General features: G+C 39.1%; 1 protein-coding gene and 1 long non-coding RNA gene across 3 annotated transcripts; one reads left to right on the top strand and one right to left on the bottom strand.

Moving 5' to 3' along the window:
- Positions 1–9,562: 9,562 nt before the first annotated feature.
- Positions 9,563–10,990, bottom strand: LOC311076785. Of its 2 annotated transcripts, none has more exons than XR_014604705.1 (2): positions 10,826–10,990; positions 9,563–10,735 (listed from the first exon to the last, which is right to left on the bottom strand). It is a non-coding gene; the product is annotated as an uncharacterized lncRNA (long non-coding RNA). The 2 variants fall into 2 exon arrangements; XR_014604706.1 differs by having other exon boundaries at positions 9,563–10,719.
- Positions 10,991–18,890: 7,900 nt separating this feature from the next.
- Positions 18,891–22,624, top strand: rab36 (RAB36, member RAS oncogene family). The gene is made up of 11 exons (XM_084104961.1): positions 18,891–19,020; positions 19,470–19,557; positions 20,089–20,180; positions 20,273–20,347; positions 20,431–20,532; positions 20,636–20,700; positions 20,788–20,839; positions 20,916–20,997; positions 21,631–21,721; positions 21,824–21,940; positions 22,031–22,624. The coding sequence occupies exons 2-11, from the start codon at positions 19,504–19,506 to the stop codon at positions 22,084–22,086; spliced, it is 786 nt and encodes a 261-aa protein (XP_083961087.1). The 5' UTR covers positions 18,891–19,020; positions 19,470–19,503; the 3' UTR covers positions 22,087–22,624.
- The last annotated feature ends 638 nt before the right edge of the window (positions 22,625–23,262 follow it).

Raw genomic sequence — 23,262 nt, 5'->3', positions numbered from 1 at the left:
TAGTCAATAAAATCAATTTAAGTCAGCCTACATTAAGATAATATATCAATCCAGCTAGCATGATATAAATATGACTGAAATAAAATATAATAAAAAGCTCAGTTATTTTAGTTGTACTGTATCTATTATATAGTTACAAACTTTTATATAAGATGCAATTAATCGCTATTAATCTAGGCTATATCGAATATATATATATATATATATATAGCCTATATATATATATATATATATATATATATATATATGAATTCAAAACAGATGTCATGAACATGTCCAATAAACAAACATAAGTACAGTATATAAATAGTCCTCCCATAGTAAGATTCATCTGTTTTGAATTTTTTTTTTTATAATAAATATATATATGGATTCAAATTCAGGTCATTAATAAATTAATCACAAAAGATATTTTGATATGTGTAATCTATTAAAGACAGTGACCCTAATGTTCTCTCACATTTGTTTGCCGTATGTATAAAAGGCTGTGAGAGAAAAACAGACAATTTCTGTCTCCAACAAGTCCACAAGGGTGTTATTAATATGTTCAAGACATCTGATTGTCTTTTTTTACTCCATTGAACCTCCCAGATGCATGAATTACTACTCTGTTGTATTTGTTGGCAGTTGTCTGTTTAGGTAACAACAAACATGTGAACAAACCAGCTAACAAGTTTAATTGAGCGGAGCCTGCATTCTTGGTTAATTGCAGTTGTCAAAGCGTTCAACTGGGAGTTCATTGAACGCTTTATTGCCTATATAGGCACATCCAAACCCAAAGCCTTTTCTAACAATACATCTTAATACAGCCTACATCACAGCATGGACACAAATAGGATCAATTAGAAATTAATCAATTTAGCTTCGCATACTTTCAAACTGTCCATCATTATTGATGACTGCGAAATGGAATAAGACCCCAGGCCAGACTGAGCTTTTTAACCTAGTCACCTTTGGCTTTAGTAGCCTGGCCTACTGACACTGCGACTCTCTCCAGCTGGTCTAAATGTGTTAAAAACTACAATGCTCATTCTTGTTTTAAAATGACACGTGAAAAGAAAGGCGTTACTAGGGAAATCTCTTCAAGTATATCACAAATCCATCCCTGAAGCACCATGGACGAAGAGCGCAATCTAACTTGCTTGGCATGACACAGCACTCTCGCTCGGCTCGCTGAAGGGGATTTGCTGCCACCCTGAGGCCATTCAGCGTAACGCGCACCACTACCAGGTCAAAGCTTAAGGTCAAATATAGCCTACACACATATTCAGTACTGAATGCATTATGCAATGGGACAAACCAATAGCATTATAGGCTACATCGCATTCTATATAAGGAATAATTGACGACGGGTCGAAAAATAATGCACACCCGAGCTGGTGATGCCGTTACACCTCGGGTGTGCATTATTTTTCAATAATTCAACGGCCCGGAATCAATTATTCCGCTTATCCTACGGTCATCACACCTCAAAACATTGTTCAGATGATGTATTTCAAGACATTTCCGTTGCTAATTCCAAAACGTCATTTTAGAGCAGGGGTGCTCCTACTCCTGCCGATCGACTGTCCTGCACAGTTCATCTCCAACCCTAATCAAACACACCTGCCTTTAATTTTCAAGTGATCCTGAAGACCTTAATTGGTTGCTTCAGGTGTGTTTGATTAGGGTTGGAGATGAACTGTGCAGGACAGTCGATCGGCAGGAGCAGGATTGGGCACCCGTTTTAGAGCTAGTAATGGAGCTTAAGGCCCTGATCACACAGAACGTGTTTTTTGCAGTGAGAGGCACCTTTTTAAAATAGTTTTCAATTGGCAGTGAGTGTTTTGCGTGCTGTTTATGCGCCCCGGGCGTCTCACGTTTTTAACCGTTTCAACCGCCTGCTGCGCCTCGTGTTTTGTAGGAGCGCTCTGAGCGCCTGAGGTTGAAAAAAAAATACAACAGCGCTCACACTATAATCATTGATTAGACTGACAGGACGGCTGTTTCGGTGGTTGCCTAGCAACATAAAAAAACGCAGCACACTGCTCTTTTCTAAATTAAAAAAATTCAACAAAAAAAGGCAGTGTGGTGCGCCTGAAAACCTGAAAAACACGTTCTGTGTGATCAGGGCCTAATGCAGTTAGAGAGAGGAGGGACGTGGAGTGAGGCAGGACTCACTCTACACCACACACAGGTCAGAGGTCAGGGGTCTGCTGTACGCGGATGATCTGGCCCTGCTGTCCCGCACACCTGAGGGCCTTCAGCAGACCCTGCTGTCCCGCACACCTGAGGGCCTTCAGCAGACCCTGTCCCTGCTGGAACAGTACTGTCACGACTGGGCCCTGACAGTCAATCTGGACAAAACCGGTCCCTTAAAATAACAAATTAAAACTTGGATAAAATTATACAATCCAATAATAAAACCAATTGTTTTGTAGATGTATTGTAAAATACAATTGTAAAACAGGTGCGTTCAGTTCTGGCATCACCTCCATCTGTCCAATCCAGATTCAGTCCAATAAAGCCCTCCTACCCAATGAAACCTCAGCAGGACTTCATCCTCTAAACAAACTCGCTCTTCAACTTGTCCATGAAACTCAACTCCTGTTTCTCATCTGTACTAAATATATCAATGTAAGAGAAACTTTTCTACCCAGATTTGATTCCATCATTCATTGAACTGAGTGATACTGAGAAAATGCCCTTCATACTTGGAGAAGATGATAGCACAGCTGCAAAATATATATAGCTTAAGCCATTCACAATGTCAGAGACAGTTAACTCTCTAGTCTAGAGAGACGAGCTTCATTTAATAATTTATTAAGATGGATTGTATTTATTTATTTACTAGCTACATTACATATATATTTTGTTTGCTTGTTTTATTAATATGTTAATGCTTCTTTGGCTACATTGTGATACACAGTCATGCTAATAAAGCTCGAGTTTATCTACCTCGCTAGTGAGAAATGTCATGTAGGCCTAGCTTTTAATTTGTTAAATTATTTTACTTATAAAATCGTCAGAGCAGCGTTGACATCATGTTTCTGTGCGAGCGTGTGTCCATACCATAGACTGTGAAAAAAGATGGACGACGCACGTTCACTCTCTTCCATTGTAGTGAAACCACCAGTGTCCCACTCTCAACATGGCGCTGACGTCTTGAGCCTCGAGTCCCTCTCCACCATAGACGGTCTCCACGGTAGTGACCGCGAAGCGGCGCCGCGATATCAAGGCCCCGCCCACACTTCCGCAGAACCGGTTAGTACAGCTTATGTAGGTTATGGAACAGTTATGGAAACTTAGATATTAAAGTTTAAGACACTACTACAGTCCATACTGTTTGTGTGTGCGAGAGAGGGGGTATGATTAATTAATTAATAGTCTGATTCTATGTTTCCATATATAGGCTATCATAATAATTATATATATAGACCGGGGATGGTTGTAACACTTTTTGCTTCAGCACTTGTAACTCGCTAATTTTTTTAGCTTGAGTTCTCAAACTTTTATACAAAGTACCACATTTGTACTAGAACAAACCTACTTGACTGTACACTTAATAATAACACTAGGCTACTACAATGTACCTAATTAAATAAAAACCTTTGTACATCTTTAGGTCTAACAAAAAACAACAACACATGTCTGTGTGTGTAAATAAATCTACTAAACAAACGTACGTAACGGTATACTTCATAAACACTAGGCTACCACAATGTACCAGATTAAAGAACTTCTTTGCACATTTTTAAGTCTAACAAAAAATAACATGTCAATGTGCGTGTGTGTCTATGTGTGTATATTCTTAATCAGAGTCACAGTTCGGACAGATGAATGATGCTGGTAACCTTGATGGGCCCAGACACTGCATATGGCGCATTTCACCCAAACCTTCTTTGGCTTTGAGTTGTTAAATTGCTCCATGCAAACCACTTTATTTAAAACACTGGCAGAGACATCCCCTTACTAAGAATATAACTAAGAATTTTCTTGCTTTTAATGTTTTTAAAGAATAACTAGGGCATGGAAAAGAAAGACTAACAGAGGGTTAGTCTTTCTTTTCCATGCCCTATTCTTTAAAAACATTAAAAGCAAGACAATTCTTAGTTATATTCTTAGTAACGGGATGGTTGTAACACTTTTTAAATAAGTGTTACACCCCACCCCCGCCAGCCAATGTTTAGCTAGCTGTATTAGCATAGTGGTTTGAAATTAGCAGGGGGGGGGGGGGGGGGGGGGGGGGGGGTGCATCACATATAGCCTAATAAATTACTATTTAATCTAATATAAGTCATGCAATTTCATCTGCAATAGGTAAAATTTTTTACTTTCTGACCTCAAAATCAGTTTTTTCTCTATATATTCTGCATGTGCCTGTTTCCAGCCTTGACAATCACCATGCTGGATCGGGAAGGAAGTAGGAAAATACTGAAGTGATCACATGACTCATATCTTATCCCGAATTGGTGGAATTGATGATGTTACAACTCTCCTCATGTTACAATACATATATAGCCTACCATGCTTAATGGAAACATACATCCCCCGTCCACAAATGACTCTTCCTTTCTCCCGCTCTCTCTCTCGCACTCAAATACGCACGGATACACACTCGCACAGAAATGTGTTGACAACGTAATTTTGTGGCAAAAAACATGGACGTAATTTGTCGTTTTTATCCTATTGTTTACTATATTTATTTGCTTGGTCAGTGCGGGTTTTGGTTCTTTTGTTGTTGTAGTTTTTAAGGATCTTTGAAATAGCTGAAATCATTTGGCGATGTGATATGGATCTGTAATTCGGTCAAGACCTGCCTGGAACTACTAATTCATTTTTTTATTTCATAATTTGGTCACCATCAGTTCATTAAAAAATGAGCCGTGAAATCACTACACGACAAGCAGTAGTTGCAAGTAGGCATATTAATAATATAAAGAATTTAGGGGAGAACTTGGGCGAAAGTAACGCGGGATGAAAGTAACAAAGCGATTTTCTCAGAGCCCTGACTAGGCTATTAGCATTTCAAGCTATGACAGCACGTTCAGTACGCAACCCTTGACGGAGCAGTTTTCGAGTAGGCTACAATAAGTAAATTACTGAAGCGGTACTTTTTTTCTAATTACAAGTTGTGTTTTTCGTTTCATGTGTCACACAGTAATGATCAATCTACAGATTATTTAATGCTGTAACACATCCTGAAGTTTGTCAGAGTTTTTCAGTATAAAAGTAAATCGGGTTTAAATGTCAGGAGTAAAGCAGTACTTTTGTCCCGCTACAGTGAAAACAAGTGTTTCTTTTATCCCGTTGCTAATGTGGTGACTTTCTGTGTGTTGCAGCATTTATTAAAATATGTTTGTCATATTATACCAACAGAATATGGCAAGAGTGAGGGTCAGAAAGACAGACAGAGGTCTGATTCAGCTAGATGTTTATGAGAGGGCGTTTAAAGCTTAAGAAGTCACATTTAAATCAGCTGATTTCTGTCTCACCATTTTTTTCACTCAATCTGTTTCCATTTACCCTAGTCACATTTAGGTTTTAGCCATGCCTTAGCTTTTCCACCTCCACCTGTGAATTTGCAGGGTTTCCATCCAGATGTTTTTATGCACATTTTAAATGTATGCATAAAAACAGCTGGATGGAAACATGACTATTGTTACATTATGTTGAGATGTTTATATTATGTTTAAAAAATAAGTTTTATAAAATGGATTGACATTGCCAATATATATATATATATATATATATATATATATATATATATATATATATATATATATATATATATATATTCTAAACAATTCAAGTTTGTAGCCTACTGTTAGGTTTGGCTAATTTTGAAACATTTGATGAAACTGAAATTTAAAATGAAAATGTAAATTAATAATTTTTTGCAAAGATAAAGGCCAAAATATGTTTGCAGTTACATGTTAACAAGGTCATACTCAGGTATATTTAGGCCAATAACAAATCTAGCTTGTATATTGTTGTGTTACTTTCGTCCCAACTGACGGGGTCGGAAGTAACATGAGCAGTCTTAAGTTCAAAGTGAAATTATACTAAAGTCGTTCTTTACAAAATACCACCTGGTATTGATAGACCACACTTGTGAGTGACTAACCACAGCAAAAATATATCTCTGTCTAAAACATCTTCTCCATAAAAATGATACTTTTGCCGCTGCTCTCCCCTACTGGACATAAACCAAAAATGTCAGAATCATGAATCAGCAGATTGTTCTGTTTAATTTAGTACGATCCACAAAAGCTTTTCATTTAAATGTTAAAAAGCTAGAAATATCAAGACAGAAATAGCCTATCATGACACTTTTCAATGTAGCCTACTTCGACTTATTCGCGTCTGGACACGGTGTAAAGCTCCCCTAGTGTACAATGTTGTGTGACTATCCTGATGTTCGTAAAGGGGTGGTTATTATACTCAACAATATTATTGATTTGACTGACACTATTGGATGAGAAGTTGAACTGGACGATGGCATCATTGTTGTTCTGCAGAACTGCTTTAGATTAAATTAACTAATTTAACAATTGATGATCTTTACAACGGAACCGAATCAACTCTGAACTGACTTAAAGCTGAACAATGACACTGTTTCTTTTAGAACTGCTTTAGGCCTACAGCCGAAATTAACTTGCGTTTGCATCAGATGAATCATTACTTTCCTGTTATTACTGTAAGCTGCCTTGAAACAATCTGTATTGTATAAAGCGTTTTATAAATAAAGGTAACTTGACATTATTTACTCTGGTGTTGTTCTAACAGTCTTATTATTGGGAGATATCAGGGTCCACAGCTATCATTGGAGAAAGACTAACCAATCACAAAGACTAACCAATCACATTACAGCCTTGAGATCATTGAATTTCATTCATTCGGAGCTGTTGCAACAGTCAATCACTGGCTGTGCTTGAAATCGCCCCCTATAACCACATTCACTGTTCCCTACATTACTCCATTAATATAGTCCACCCGAAACAGTGAATGAAAACGAGTGAGTGAATTCTCACACTGAGTGCCACTTTTGCACAGTTTGTGCTTGCTGTTTAATAAGTAGGCTATTTGAAACTTAGCAAACTGGCAGCTCCAGTAGTAAAATTAAAAGATTTATATTAAGCTCTGTCATGGAAACTATGTACAAACCTTAATTAAACAATTTAATAATCAATAAAAAAGTTATTATGCTGGAGCAGCAGTTTGGAAAATGGATGGATGATTCTGATACAGGATGATATGGCGCCATCTTCTGGTCAGACGCGGGAATTCATTTGGCTCGACTCTCACAGTGCATTATGGGTATTCTCAATCCGTTGAGCGTACTGTTCTGGTACAGTAACGGTTGTACAGTCGTTATGTTGGTTTGAATGAGTGCACTCGATAACATCCACTATGGTTTCGGACACCACTTCAAATGGCTGACCCCTCAAATAGTTCCATATTTAAGAAGGCGATTTCGGACAGCCACTGTTTGGAGATACAAAAATGAATGAGAAGTGGCATACACTGAATCCTACTGTTGCGCATTGTCTGTGACCAGAGCCATAGAGAGATCTCTCTATGGCTCTGTCTGTGACTTCTCTTATAAAACAGCATGTATTTCCGGTGAAAAGTGTAAACTCTAAATAGATAAATCCAAAAGAAATGTTTAAGAGCAAACATCATGTTGAATATTAGCCGAAGAGCAGTCGATTCATTAAATGATAAGCGTCCTCACAAATGTTTATTCAGTGTAGTGAAGCCTCTTCTCCATTGACATCCATTAAACCCCGGCCTCTTGTCTACCGCAGCGCTATGCTTCGGCTAAAAGGCTTGCCGTCAAGTGGCTTTGGTTCTAACCAGGTTGCAATGCCCTCTTTCTTTTTCAGCGAACAAAAATAGTTTTATTAAATGCCCTGCTCCTGCTCTATATAATGGCAGTGAACATTAACGGTAAACAAAGCTATGTAAATATATGTAAAGTACCTACTATAAAAGCAGGAATCGTACCTCAAATAATGACACGGTCTTTTTTTAAGTACTAAATGTTAAAAATGGTTTAACGGTAGCAGTAAATTCATTATTGGTATAACATCAGAATAGTGATATGGCCACACGTGATTCTTATCTTTGTTGATAAAAGTGATTATTTCAGAGAAGGTTATTTCAAGTCAGTGGGGGGTGTGAGTGGTGTGTGTGTGTGTGTGTGGGGTGGGGGTGGGGGTGGGGGGGGGGGGGGGTTGGGGGGGGTAATTACACCACTAGATGGCGACAAGTGAGTGTCTTTTTGACATTTAGTGAGACCAATGTGAGTTTAAATCAACATTTAAATCAACATTTAGTGAGACCACATGACCAGTGCTTCATTTATTTGATGCAGTATCAAAATACAGTAAAAAAAATACTGTAACAACCGTAATGTTGTAAAATATTATACAATTTTATAATGAACTTTTTTCTATTTCAATTTACTTTAAAACGTAATTTATTCTTGTGATGGCAAATCTTGGAAAACCATTACGCCACTAGATGGCGACAAGTGAGTGTCTTTTGAATGTCATTTTATACAAATAGGCCTACACACCAAGGCTGCATTTGTTTGATCAAAAATACAGTAAAAACAATAATATTGTGAAATATTATTACAATTTTAAGTAACTGTTTACTACTGTAATATATTTTAAAATGTTATGTATTCCTGTGATCAAAGCTAAATTTTCAACATCATTACTCCAGTCTTCGGTGTCACACTGTTGCCTTTTTTTCCAGAATTATTTGATTAATAGAACATTTTAAATTAGCATGTATTTGATATATATATATATATAATATATATATATACATATATATATATATATATATATATACACATATATGAAGAGTTTAGATGCAAAAGCCTCTAAGTGCCATCTGAAATTTTCTTACAGAATGATCATTTTTATGAAGCTTGTATATTTAAGTTCAGTAATTTCACTTAAATGACAATTAATAGGTCATTTTCATTGCCATTTAAGTAAAATCTTAAATGGCATCTCTCTTAAATGCTTCATTTATTCCCTCTCAGGTCACCCTAACTATTAGGCCTATATGGGCACTTTACCTATTCAAATAAGTTTAGACAGGGGGGATAGGCAGGCTCATTGTTGGTCATATTCTACATAAGTTTACATTAAGTTTACATTACAGTTTTTCTCGATTGTTTACACACATTTTCTGAAAGCATGCCTCATATTCTCAGAACTCTACACACAAATCCAAAAACACACACACAATGGGCAAAACCCCTCAATTCTCCTGCAAAATGAAACTTTACATTCAAAACAATGTTATTTCTTCTCAAAATGGTATTTTGTTTTCAAATGACACACACAAACCATCATATGAATAGACATTTATAAGAACCAGTTGAACACTGATGTGCTCAATGTAAAACACTATGATGAATGGAAAACACTTCTTCTCCATTCATCATAATGACTTAGGCCTTTTTTTGTTCAGTGTTACACTTTCTACAGACAGTACATACATAAGTGTGTTGTAAAATATTTGAGAATATTGTTTTTATACTCAGAACACACAAATACACGGTAACAAATATATTTTATTTTTCCCACAAAAACAATGTACACAGTGTACATCCCAACCAACACAAAGTTGTTCATACAGTGGTCTACATACAAAACAACAGAAGAATTGACTGTATACAGTTACAGTAAAAAAATAAATAATCCAATGTTGGCATCCATTGCTCCATTGAAGAGCTGACCTGTTGCCCTTTTATGCTAAGGCTCTGATTGCTAATTGTAAAACTGTGTGACGGGTGTTTGCCCATGTGATGAGTCAGTGTGCATATTTGAATGGCAGTGTGTTCCTTGTGAAAACAAGAGATTTTCTGCATGAAAATTGTGCCAAAAGCAGAGAATTGTGTGTAGTGTTTTGAAAAAAGTGTGTTTTAGAACTGCAATTTGAGTGTAAAGCAGGAATTGTGCTTGTAGTTTAGCAGAATTGGTTCAGGGGGTTGGTGAATGAGTTACATGTTGTGGTCATTGTGTCTCAAGTACCAGAAAATGTGTGTAAACAATTGAGAAAAACTGTAAACAAAGAACTTTACATCTACATACTTTCTCCCCTTTGATTTAACTATCATTGGCATCACGCTGATGGCTTTATTCACAAAACATATGGCCTGTACTACTGGCTATATTAAGCTTTGCAGATAAAACATTTTTAGGAAACAAATGAAAGAAATTCTAGAAAGCTATATAGATAAGATATCTATTGTAACACATCTCAGTGCAAATAAAGACTTTTTAAAACACTTTGTAAAGTTCAAATAGCTGATACTTTGCAACTAGATTATACATGAATGTGTTAAATAGCACATGACTGTGGAGTAGAGGCCGGCATTGATCTTGACGTCAGATCAAATGTTTCTAGCGGCTGTTCTGCGTTAAACTTCGAGTCTTGTGTGATTCTTAGACTTCAAGCGTTTCACAGTGTTTGGACAGCCTCGGCTGTACTGAAAGGAGAGTTTCCTGGTCTCGGGGCCTTTTGTGCTCTTCCGTGAGGGAGGCGTCTGCTCTTTGCCCCAGGGGGAAGTTCTTCTGCGCCGTCTGAGGGGGAGGGTGCGTCACGTGAACAAAGAGCTCCTCTTCGTCACACTGAGCCTTCCAATCCCAGCTAGACAAGACAGGCTTGGTTTGCATGTTCTACAGCTGAGAGTAAACCTTCACAAAATTGCTGGTTTGAAAAAACCCTGCTTTTTAAAAGGGTTACAGGTATACATCACCATGTTTTACAGTCACATTTGATGTAAGTGAGTAGAATAAGTGGTTTATCCACTTACCACCAATGCAGCACATTCCTGGGAGTCCTTGGTATAAATAGCTGTCCTCGATTCTCTCAGTTCGTGCTTGCTTCGGCAGCACATATACTAAAATTGGAACGATACAGAGAAGATTAGCATGGCCCCTGCGCAAGGATGACACGCAAATTCGTGAAGCGTTCCTCATTTTTATTAATTATGAATTATTAATGAATAATTTACTGTAATTTTTCATATTCTGTACTGTATCTAGTGAAGAAACAGTGTTAACGCGTGCAGTACGCAGGCCGCGCGCTAGATGGCGCCATTGCACTGGCAGTCTCGCGCTAGAGCGTGTCACTGGCTCACAGGGCAATTTACACATTCAACTCGGGTTCAAAGAAGTAATAAAATCAGAAATGGGTTGCTTTCAAGCTTAAAGAATGCTTTAAGTACTCGCAATGATTGTATTTACCATCCTGATGTTTTCTGAGACGATCTGATCTGCCGTATCTTAATCTGACAGCCCTGGAGAAACTGGGAATCGCCGGCAGCTTTCAACGCCTCGGATCAGCTTCCTAAAGTTAAAGTTAAAAACAATAATCTTTAGAATTTCTCTGATGTATTGAACATTGCTGTTGTGACCTCTGCTGAAGTATAGGTTAAAGATTTGTATGCAATTGCGAGTCTTGAAACCATCAATTAATGTCATGGTTGTCTGTTGTTGTTTTCTGAAGCCAAATCTGCTATTCTGACATACACATACATGTTAGTAGTGGACTTAAAATATGAAGTGCTGAAGCATTAACTGCTGCTGATGAGCGATTAGCATTCTTTGTAGAAACCTAAAACATAGTGTAAGAAAGTTCAGAACAATAGGGACAAAAATCTTTTTAAAATAAATTAACACACACATTCACGTAACATTTGCATGTGCGCATTATCACCTCAGTGAGTGCATTCATTGTCATTATTTCAACGATCCCTAAATCCATGTCCTTTATGGTGTTTTTCTAAAGTTAAGTCAAGACTTTCCTAAAACACTAAAATAATATTTTGTCAATCTTTTGTAAAATGAAAAACATCCTACGATTTCCCTGCACAGAATTGTGTTGAGCCTGCCACACTCAAATGCGGATGCTGAGCGAACCTTTTCAGTTATTGGCCTAAACAAGACTGACACCAGGAACAGACTGTCACTTGATGGCAACCTGTGAGTGATGGGAAGTTCGGATCATTTTACTGACTCGCTTGTTCGATCTCGTTCATTAAAATTAACAAATCTTTTTTCGAGTCATTTCGTTCATTTAAGGGGCTTTAAATGTTACACTTTTAACAGCCAAATTCCCCGAACACATCCACCTACGCAGTCTTTATCATATTCTGAATTAAGAAATCATTATAATGCAGATAAAAATAATTTACAGGGAACATAAATAATTACTTTACCTTCCGAGTCTTTCGTTCATTTGTCACGTGACAGACGCAATGAACGGATTGAACCCTGCTTCAGATACGAGCTTCTGCAGAGGTAGTGAAGCAGGCCAACACTGCCACTGTGGCATAGGCTACAACAGGCCTAATGTGTGAAACTGTGTGTTGTGGTTTTCTGGGGAGGTGGAGTAACTATTATGTGTCCCTTTTGTTTTGAGATTTTTTTTATTGTTTTGATGTTGTTGTTTTACATGTTTGTTATTTAATCACCTCTATCTTTATTTTTTTTATAGTGCAATCAATAAATTAATTGTACATTTTGAAAAAAACTTTTTTTTTCTTCCCATAAATCAGGGTTTATACTTACGGTGACCGGGAGGGGACCATAGACAGTATAAGAAGTGGACAGAGCCATCTCATTGGATCTCAATTGAGACAAGTGAAGCCCATTTTTAGCGATTTCTTAGCACTTCCTTTCCTGACGCGCAGACTCAAACCGAGCAAAGCGTTACACGGACCACGTGAGCAACCCGTCTGTCTTCTAGTAGCTGTGCCAAGAGAAATCTGAATCATTCCCTTCCGAATCTTGCAGAGACAGAGAGTGTGAGTAGGAGCTGTACATGAGCTTGGAGCAGGAGCAACTTTTGCTAGGTATTCTGATTAATTATATTGTCATTTTGCCTCCACGTCCCCCCGATTGCCCGCGAGCTTCTCCTCCCGTCCATACGGTAATCTCTCTACTGTGCGACAGAGAGTCGCGTGGTTATGACGCAATCGTTAGCCTACTTTTACAAAAACTGCTTCTACGGGGCCATAACATAAGCTACAAGGTAATGGAGCAGTTTATACATTGTCGTGTTTCTTTAGAAATAAATAATGGACAAATGGAGTCTTCAAACGCCTCAGATGTAAAGTTATTCGCTGTCAAAGTGACGCCAAAATGAATGGGAGTCAATGGGATGCTAACTGCAGGTGAAGTTCTGCTACAAGATGGTGGCACGCGGCCGGCTTCAACTTCCGGTCGACTTCCTTCCCGCCTGGAGGGGACGTCATATTAAGTTGTGGCCACGAGATCATTTTGTTGAGGTAACGACATCATTATGTCGTGGCCACGCGATGCAAAGTCGTAGCCTCGAGATCATATGTTGAGGGAACGATATATTTTTCTCGTGGCCACTACATCATATTTTGAGAGAACGACATCTATTTGTCGTGGCCACGAGTTGAGGGAGCCACAGCGGCCAATACTGTAACCGTACCATAGCATAGACTGGGCTACAGCAGAGATGGAGATGACAGAAGAAATAACATTTTACTTTAAGTTAGGAATGTCATATAAAGATATAGTGCGGTCTTTGGCATTAAGACATGGGTACGTTGTAAAGGCTGATTTATACTTCTGCGTCGGACCTACGCCGGAGCCTCTAAGCTGTAGGCAACGCGTTGGTTTTCATTTATACTTCTGCGTCGTTGTCCGCGTTGACGCGCGCAGAGGGAGCATGTGAAACCCGAGGGAGCGGTCCTAGAAGTATAAATTGGGCTTAAGTGAAAGACACATGAAGCACATTCTTAGACTTTTTTGTCGCACGCATATTTAGTAGGGTGACCATATTCCAGGACATGTCCGGCCGGGGTTTCGAGATCGCCCAAAATATCTGGGATACGGCTTTTGCTTTATCGTCGCCATTCATTTTGTTTACATGCACACCTTTTGATTCAGTAGGACTGAATTAATTCCGATTGGTGAATCTGAATGTAGTGTTTACATGAACGGTAAACAAGTGATCGGTTGATGTGCGTTTTAGCATTGCTAAGAAAATTCCTGTGTTTTCGTCTCGATCGGGATCCGTGTGAAGCAGAATGCATGACCTGCAAAGCTGGCACGTACGTGTCAGTGTCAAATAATGTAATAATGTAAACATAATGAATGGTGACTGTAGAAAGCAAAAGCCGAATCCCGGGCATTTTGGGCGATCTCGAAATCCTGGCCAAACATGTCCTGGTTAAACAGGACGTATGGTCACCCTATATTTAGGGACCGTCTCAAACTTACATGCGACATTGGCATAAATGTTTCTAACTTCAATAGCATTTGAAGACAATGATTTACAGTCATAAAACCAACTGTACATTGTTCACCCAGGTCTCATGTATGATGCACACCTATTTATGACAATAAACTGTTAAATCATATGCAAATATTGCTATGTATTGCACTACTGTATGTGATCATATACAGAATATGACCATATTTAAAGCTCAATAGCATTTGAAGACAATGACTTACAGTCATAAAACCAACTGTACATTGTTCATCTAGGTGTCAGGTATGTGACAGTAGTGAAATGCATAGCAATATTTGCATATGATTTAGCAGTTTATTGTCATAAATATCAAAAATCTAAAAGGTGTGCATCATACATGAGACCTATATGAACAATATACAGTTGGTTTTATGACTGTAAGTCATTGTCTTCAAATGATATTGAGCTTTAAATATTGTCATATTTTGTGTATGATCCCATACAGTAGTGAAATAGGCCTACATAGCAATACTTGCATATGATTTAGCAGTTTATTGTCATAAATATCAAAAATCTAAAAGGTGTGCATCATACATGAGACCTGGGTGAACAATGTACAGTTGGTTTTATGACTGTAAGTCATTGTCTTCAAATGCTATTGAAGTTAGAAAGGTTTATGCCACTGTCGCATGTAATTTTGAGATGGTCCCTAAATATGCGAATATCGAACGTCCAACGTCAAACCAACTTCATGCCAGTGCAAAAGTGCGACAAAAAAGCCCATCCCATAAGAATGCCAAATACCGCACTATATCTTTTTATGACATTTCTAATTTAAAGTAAAATGTTATTTCTTCTGTCATCTCCATCTCTGCTGTAGCCCAGTCAATGCTATGGTACGGTTACAGTATTGGCCGCTGTGGCTCCCTCAACTCGTGGCCACGACAAATAGATGTCGTTCTCTCAAAATATGAAGTCGTGGCCACGAGAAAAATATATCGTTCCCTCAACATATGATCTCGAGGCTACGACTTTGCATCGCGTGGCCACGACATAATGATGTCGTTACCTCAACAAAATGATCTCGTGGCCACGACTTAATATGACGTTCCCACAAGATATTATGACGTTCCCAGGAGTTAATATCACGTTCCCACGAGTTTATATGTTGTGGCCACGACAAAAATAAGTGAACCGAACATGTCCCCTCCCGGTCACCGTACAACCCTGCTTCTGACAAGACGAACAACTCTTTTCTGTGAGTTTGTTGAGCGGACCATCTTAAAGTGACAGTTCACCCCAAAATGAAAATTTTGTCATAATTTTCTCACCCTCAGTTTGTTCCAAACGTATGAACCAAACAGTTTCTGGTGCCCATTTACGGTCCCATTTTCAATCTCGCCGATCAGAAACAGCATGAACAACCTGTACGCGTGAACACAGGCATCTCAAGAGCCTTTTCACATCATTTTCTGCTCACAAGGTCAGAAAATCAATATGCAACACATACAAACAGACACAAGAACGCACCTCCCAGCAATCATGAGCTCCTTCTCTTTGGCTTTGGGACGGATCTTGGTGTAGATGTCCATGGTGAAGAGTGTGCTAGCGCTGTTAAAGATGGAAGTGAGTGAACTCATCAGAGAGGCCAGCATGACAGACAACATCAAGCCTCTGAGACCTTCAGAAACACACACAGCAGTTTAGACCCATAACACCAGACAGATCTATCAAAGCATGTAAAGAGTAAGAACATCTAGGTTACTAATGTAACGTTACGTCAGACTGACATCATGGGGTCTCGCCTGGGAGCCCAATCACCTCCAAGTGGTAAAAGAACGAGCCAATGAACATTGGCCAGTGAGATTTGGATGATGAGTCACACCCACCCGGACATACGGGTATAAATAAGACCGGCATTACTCACTTCATTTATGTTTTGCTGAGGAGCCAAGACAGGATCCCGGCCATTCAGCGGTAGTTTAGGACTGTGGCAGGGGGGACGTAGCGTCTCCTAGGTTTACATTAGTAACCTAGATGTTCCCATTTAGTCAGTCACGTTCGACATTACATCCCTATGGAAAGTGCCACAGCCACTGAACTGTGTTACGAGTGTTGGAGATGCAGATGATGGCAAGCTACAGCTTGCCCTTTTGGCAACTGCTCTCACAATTTTGTAACCTACCTAGCGCCCCATGTAAGCCTGAGAAAGAAGTCTTACCAAAGGGGATGGAAGGGACAGGATCTTATTCGGGGACGGTCGAAGCTGCTGTTCCTACCCCAGGGAAGAGTGCCTTGGAACTCAATTCCCAATGTTTCTCAGCCATGACCATAACGCTGGGAAAGCGTGCCCAGTCCCAACGGCGGGGAACGCTACGGAGACCACACACATAAACACGCAACGCACGAACTGGACACAGCAGCGCAAGGGTTGGGTCTCCTACTACCTGGTCCCGAAAGGGAGTGGTGGGAACTTTGGGCACGTATCCGGGCCGGGGTCTCAGGGAAGTGTGAGACAAGGCCAGCCCGAACTCTAGGCACGATTCGCTGACTGAAAAGGCCTTCAGGTCCCCCACCCTCCTGAAGGAAGCGAGCGCTGTCTTCAAAGACAGGATTTTAAGCTCAACTGAATCATGGCACATGGCATGCTAGAGGAGTGCGAGGTTCGTGGGGGCGGACCCAACAATGAAGCTCCCACTGTAACCCTCAGATCTCCCTAACCCAGTGGTTCTCAATTCCAGTCCTCGGGACCCCTTGCTCTGCACATTTTGTATGTCTCCCTTATTTAACACACCTGAACCAGATCATCAGCTCATTAGGAGAGACTCCATGAACTGAACTGAGTGTGTCTGACTGAGCGGTCCTAGCAGACCAATTACAGCGCTTGCGTCCGCGTAGAGTTGACGCATTGTTACATTTTTGGAGAGGTGCACGTCAGGGTACGCCGAAGAGTACGCGCGCTACACACAGCCTACGACGTAGCTACGGCATGAGTTCGACACAGAAGTATAAATTGGGCTTAAGTGAAAGACACATGAAGCACATTCTTAGACTTTTTTGTCGCACGCATATTTAGGGACCGTGTCAAAATTACATGCGACAGTGGCATAAACGTTTCTAACTTCAATAGCATTTGAAGACAATGATTTACAGTCATAAAACCAACTGTACATTGTTCACCCAGGTCTCATGTATGATGCACACCTTTTAGATTTTTGATATTTATGACAATAAACTGCTAAATCATATGCACATATTGCTATGTATTTCACTACTGTCACATACCTGACACCTAGATGAACAATGTACAGTTGGTTTTATGACTGTAAGCCATTGTCTTCAAACGCTATTGAGCTTTAAATATGGTCATATTCTGTATATGATCACATACTGTAGTGCAATACATAGCAATATTTGCATATGATTTAACAGTTTATTGTCATAAATATCAAAAATATGAAAGGTGTGCATCATACATGAGACCTATATGAACAATATACAGTTGGTTTTATGACTGTAAGTCATTGTCTTCAAATGATATTGAGCTTTAAATATTGTCATATTTTGTGTATGATCCCATACAGTAGTGAAATAGGCCTACATAGCAATACTTGCATATGATTTAGCAGTTTATTGTCATAAATATCAAAAATCTAAAAGGTGTGCATCATACATGAGACCTGGGTGAACAATGTACAGTTGGTTTTGTGACTGTAAGTCATTGTCTTCAAATGCTATTGAAGTTAGAAACGTTTATGCCAATGTCGCATGTAATTTTGAGACGGTCCCTAAATATGCGAATATCGAACGTCCAACGTCAAACTATGACTTCATGCCAGTGCAAAAAGTGCGACAAAAAAGCCCATCCCATAAGAATGCCAAATACCGCACTATATCTTTTTATGACATTTCTAATTTAAAGTAAAATGTTATTTCTTCTGTCATCTCCATCTCTGCTGTAGCCCAGTCAATGCTATACGGTTACAGTATTGGCCGCTGTGGCTCCCTCAACATAACTCGTGGCCACGACAAATAGATGTCGTTCTCTCAAAATATGAAGTCGTGGGTGGGAAATGATGTCCTTACCTCAACAAAATGATCTCGTGGCCACGACTTAATATGACGTACCCACGAGATATTATGACGTTCCCACGAGTTTATATGTTGTGGCCACGACAAAAATTGGTGAACCGAACATGTCCCCTCCCGGTCACCGTACCCATTGACTTCCACAGTATTTTTCCCCCTCTATACTATGGAAGTCAATGGGGAACAGCAGCTGTTTGTTACAAATATATTCTTCTAAATATCTTCCTTTATGTTCAACAGAAGAAAGAGATTAGGATAAGTAAATAATAACAGAATATATATTTTTTTGGATGAACTAACGTTATCCCGACACGCCCACACACAAACTGTTGTGTTTTATTATTATTATTATTATTAATAATAATTGTTGTTGTTGTTAGCGTGTTTAAATGAATTTTAGTTGATTTCCAAAAATGAAATGGGTGGGTTATGCAAATTGTTTTTTTTCTCTCCAAGTGCCTCCATTGAATATTTCCTGGTTTAGCCTGTTTATGGGTTTAGCGCATAGACGGTTTAGCGCTTGTCGCGCGACATCTTCTGCACCACGTTAAAAACAAAACAAAAAAACTCCTGCATCATGTGACGTGACAGCAGGTTCCGGCTCGTGGTTGCCATGGCGACGACTTGAGGATTTGATGCGGAGAGTCAGTGGACATTCGGCAGGAATTAGACTGCGCTGCAGGAATATCCGTGAGTACACGACAAACTGTTAATTTTTGTACCTTTTTAGCAGGTCTTAATGCGCTAAAACGAGATTAGCAGTGTATTTAAATGATATTTTCATAGGCAATGTATTAACTGCGCCGTTATAGCGCTATGCTGTGTTGCCCATTCTCGGTCAACAAATGCAGCTCTGTTTATTTAGTGTTTAACCGATTTACCATAAAGGCCAAAACCACAGTCCTCTGTTTTAGGTAAAGAACTACGCTAAAATAACGTTACATTACAGCATTTCTGCACATCTGCAGTGTATTAAAGTTATTAAAATGATGACTTTCCTTATAATACTATATCTAGTATACACTTATTGTATGAAGTATGCTATAAGTCATTCAAGTTGATATAAATATACAGAGTAAACACATAAGTTACAGTAGGTCTGATCTGATTGTGCTGACAATAATGTGTGTCTTTCACAGGCGAGTTTCCCCAGACAACCCTGCTGACAAGACAATGCCTTTCTGCCCTCCTGTCAGCAGAGACAGGATCATATCTACATTTCCAAAGGTACACTGTCTAAAGCTACATTATGTTAAATATTTGCCAGTACTTTAATTGAAGAGATCATTCAGGATTAAATCATCTAGTCTGATTCATACTGCAAGTCATACTCCGGGAAATCCAGCAAGCGTTTTGTAAGCTGTAGCGAGCACATCAGATTAGTATATTGAGAAAATGTGACTTCCATATAAAGGGGCCTCACTGCAGATGAATCTGTCAGGATCACAGGACTGCAGCTAAATCTGCTGAAATAAAAAAGCTTCCCCTAGCTGCGTTGTGTACTACTTTTCTCAGTAGTGGGGTCATATTAAGGGCAAATGTTACCTATTTACTTTCTTAATGCACATTCCTGACCTTATTGTGAATGATTCCAAAATGCAAAGTAATGAAACAGACATGGTTTCAACAGACTGGACAAAACTACTGTTCTTACACACTAAATAAATGACCAAAAGTATCAGGTATTTGATGTTGATTATGACAAAAAGAGTGTGTCGTGTCGGCATTTATTAGTTCTGTCCTATTATTATTCCGTAGAGTTATAATCCAGAAGCCTGTCTACAGATGAAGGATGACTGGGATCCAAAAGCCAAGATGGCTTGCCAAGACCGGGCGGCCCTCCTGCAAGAGTATCTATCTATCTATCTATCTATCTATCTATCTATCTATCTTTGTTTATTACTTAAACAATATAATACTTTGTTTTAATATTATCTTTCAGGTTTGACAGGCTTAAAATGTCAAAAGTAGTAGTGGTTGGAGATCTGAATGTGGGAAAGACGTGCTTAATAAACAGGTAGAGTGTACAGGTTTACTTTAAATGATACATGTTGTATTTTTCAGAGACATTAAGGTCCATTATGTTCTTGTATATCATAGGTTCTGTAAAGATGTGTTTGAGAGAGACTACAAGGCTACTATTGGTGTTGACTTTGAGATCGAGAGATTTGAGCTATCTGGGCTGCCCTATTCTCTTCAAATGTGAGTACCGGTAGTTATTTTCTAAACGATTTAAATAACACATCTGTTCATTTGAAAATGGAATGTGTTTTATATTAATTTTTGCCCATTCCAATATTTGTAGATGGGACACTGCTGGCCAAGAAAAGTTCAAATGCATTGCATCAGCATATTACAGAGGAGCTCAAGGTAAAATGTAGCTAGATTCTCATTTAATTCTCTAGATACGAGTCTGTTTAAACCCTAATATAATCTTTTCTGTTTCTACTTTAAAAGTTATTGTTACTGTCTTCGACATGGCGGATATCAAGACCTTGGAAAACACACAGTAAGTTTTTTTTTTTTTTTTTTTTTGAGATTGGGAACATGTAAGTTTTTTTATTTATTTATTTTTTGTTTCTCAGACAGTGGTTATCGGAGGCACTGAAAGAAAATGAACCAAACTCCTGTTTTGTTTTCTTGGTTGGCACAAAAAGAGACCTCCTGGTGAGAATAGCCACACACACAAGCATGCATAATTGCATATGTACACATACAACATGTAAAAGCTATTACTAAAGGGAGTCCTATTATGCTTTTTTACATTTTCATCTTTCTTTAGTATGTAATGTTGCTGTTTGAACATGAACATGTCTGAAAAGTTACAGTCACAAAGTGAATGTGTACATCAGTGCACACTGTTTCTGAACATCCTGAAACATTTCATTTGTAGTCTTGAGTTTACTTCCAGAAATAAACACATCACAATATTCCTCATTTAAACATTTCCCACCCAAGGCATAGGTAAAATAAGTTGAGTTGCGTTAGTAGTGCGTTGAAACTTATGGTTATGGTAAGGGGGTGTGACATTTCCCAAACAAGCTCGAAGCAGTTGACCAATCACAACACACTGGCCCAGCTGACCAATCAGAGCACAGTGTGCTTTTCAGAAGGAGGGGCTTCATAGATGAACTAAATAGCATTACTGACAGAATGGGCAGAGAGTACAATGCGTGAAATATAATGTGTTGTTATTCATTCAAGTATGAAAACATATTCTACTAGACCACAAAAACAAAATCAAGACAAAAAGGGCATAATAAGTCCTCTTTAAAGACTCCCTGCTGTCTTTATGTGAAGTCTGCAGAAGAGTGCGAGAGAACAGAGAGGGATGCTATAAACATTGCAGCAGAAATGAACGCTGAGTTCTGGTCCGTGTCCTCAAAAACAGGTACATTCTAAAATAATAATAATACGGATCTAGTGGTTGCAATGTCCATTATAAGGATTATAAGACGGTTACAACATCTAACTTACTACTATTGATTTGAAGGGGAGAACGTCCAGGAGTTTTTCTTTCGCGTGGCAGCTCTGGCCTTTGAAGATGCCATTCTGAAGGACCTGGAGACAGAACCCAGCACCGCTCAGATTGGAGATGGAAGTATTCTCAGTAAGAGATTCCGCTCTAAAATCATAAAACAGAGATGTTCACAAATGTAAATGTTGTGAGGTGTAAGATGATGTGGCTTTGTTATTTCAGATGATACAGCACTGGAAGATGCACAAGAAAAGCCGAAGAAGAAGTCCTGTTGTTGATCGGATGGTTCAAGAAGATAAAGAACCGATTTGTATTACAGAAGAGAATAAATATTTAACATGGTTAAAAAAAGAAGTGTTTTTCCCTGACATAACCAACTTCTGAGTTGGTGCATCACTAATGTACTCTTTGAGAGGGACCACCTTATCAGAACACACAAAAATAAGGGACAGATATCCAGTATGAGTTTGATTTATATTGTAATATTAACGTCAGTATTTCACACTGCTCAAACTGCCATTTAAAGAATTATATTTTATGTTATATTGCAACCTTTTGTACTTTTTTATTTTCCTTTGGCAGACTAAATAAACATACATTATAATGGAACACAGCTTATACATTTTTTAAACATTATTTGTCTTTACATTTCCCAAGCTTGAGAAACCTACATGTTCAGCAGTAATAGAAGGAAACATGCTGTTTATCAGTAAAGAAGCATAGTTTGACAATGTACAAGCATAATCATAAAGTGTAACAGATGGCTGCGTAGTAGATTTATTATCTATCTATCTATAAATTACAGAAATGTCTGTCTTTCTGTTTGCCAGTCTGTGTGTCTGTCTGTTATTTGCATATCTCTCGAACCGTTAGTCCGATGGATTTCAAACTTGACAAGTGTCTTGCTACGGGCATGAGTAAGTGCAGTGCCAAGTTTGACGTTGTTTGGATTAGAAATGCAAAAGATATCATTAAGTATATATCGGTAAAAGAAGCACACGCTGGCTTTTGCTGCTCTAGCCGCTGGCCACTCCCCCTCTCACACTGCACACTGAGTGAGCACAGCTGGCCACTCCCCCTCTCACACTGACACTGAGTGAGCACAGAGCTGGCCACTCCCCCTCTCACACTGACACTGAGTGAACACAGCTGGCCACTCCCCCTCTCACACTGCACACTGAGTGAGCACAGCTGGCCACTCCCCCTCTCACACTGACACTGAGTGAGCACAGAGCTGGCCACTCCCCCTCTCACACTGACACTGAGTGAGCACAGCTGGCCACTCCCCCTCTCACACTGCACACTGAGTGAGCACAGCTGGCCACTCCCCCTCTCACACTGACACTGAGTGAGCACAGCTGGCCACTCCCCCTCTCACACTGCACACTGAGTGAGCACAGCTGGCCACTCCCCCTCTCACACTGACACTGAGTGAGCACAGCTGGCCACTCCCC

Source organism: Abramis brama (genome assembly GCF_963993115.1).
Source record: "Abramis brama genome assembly, chromosome: 25".
NCBI classification, from domain to species: domain Eukaryota; kingdom Metazoa; phylum Chordata; class Actinopteri; order Cypriniformes; family Leuciscidae; genus Abramis; species Abramis brama.
The sequence above is the reverse complement of the archived record's forward strand: the minus strand, read 5'-3'. Positions and strand labels throughout refer to the sequence as shown.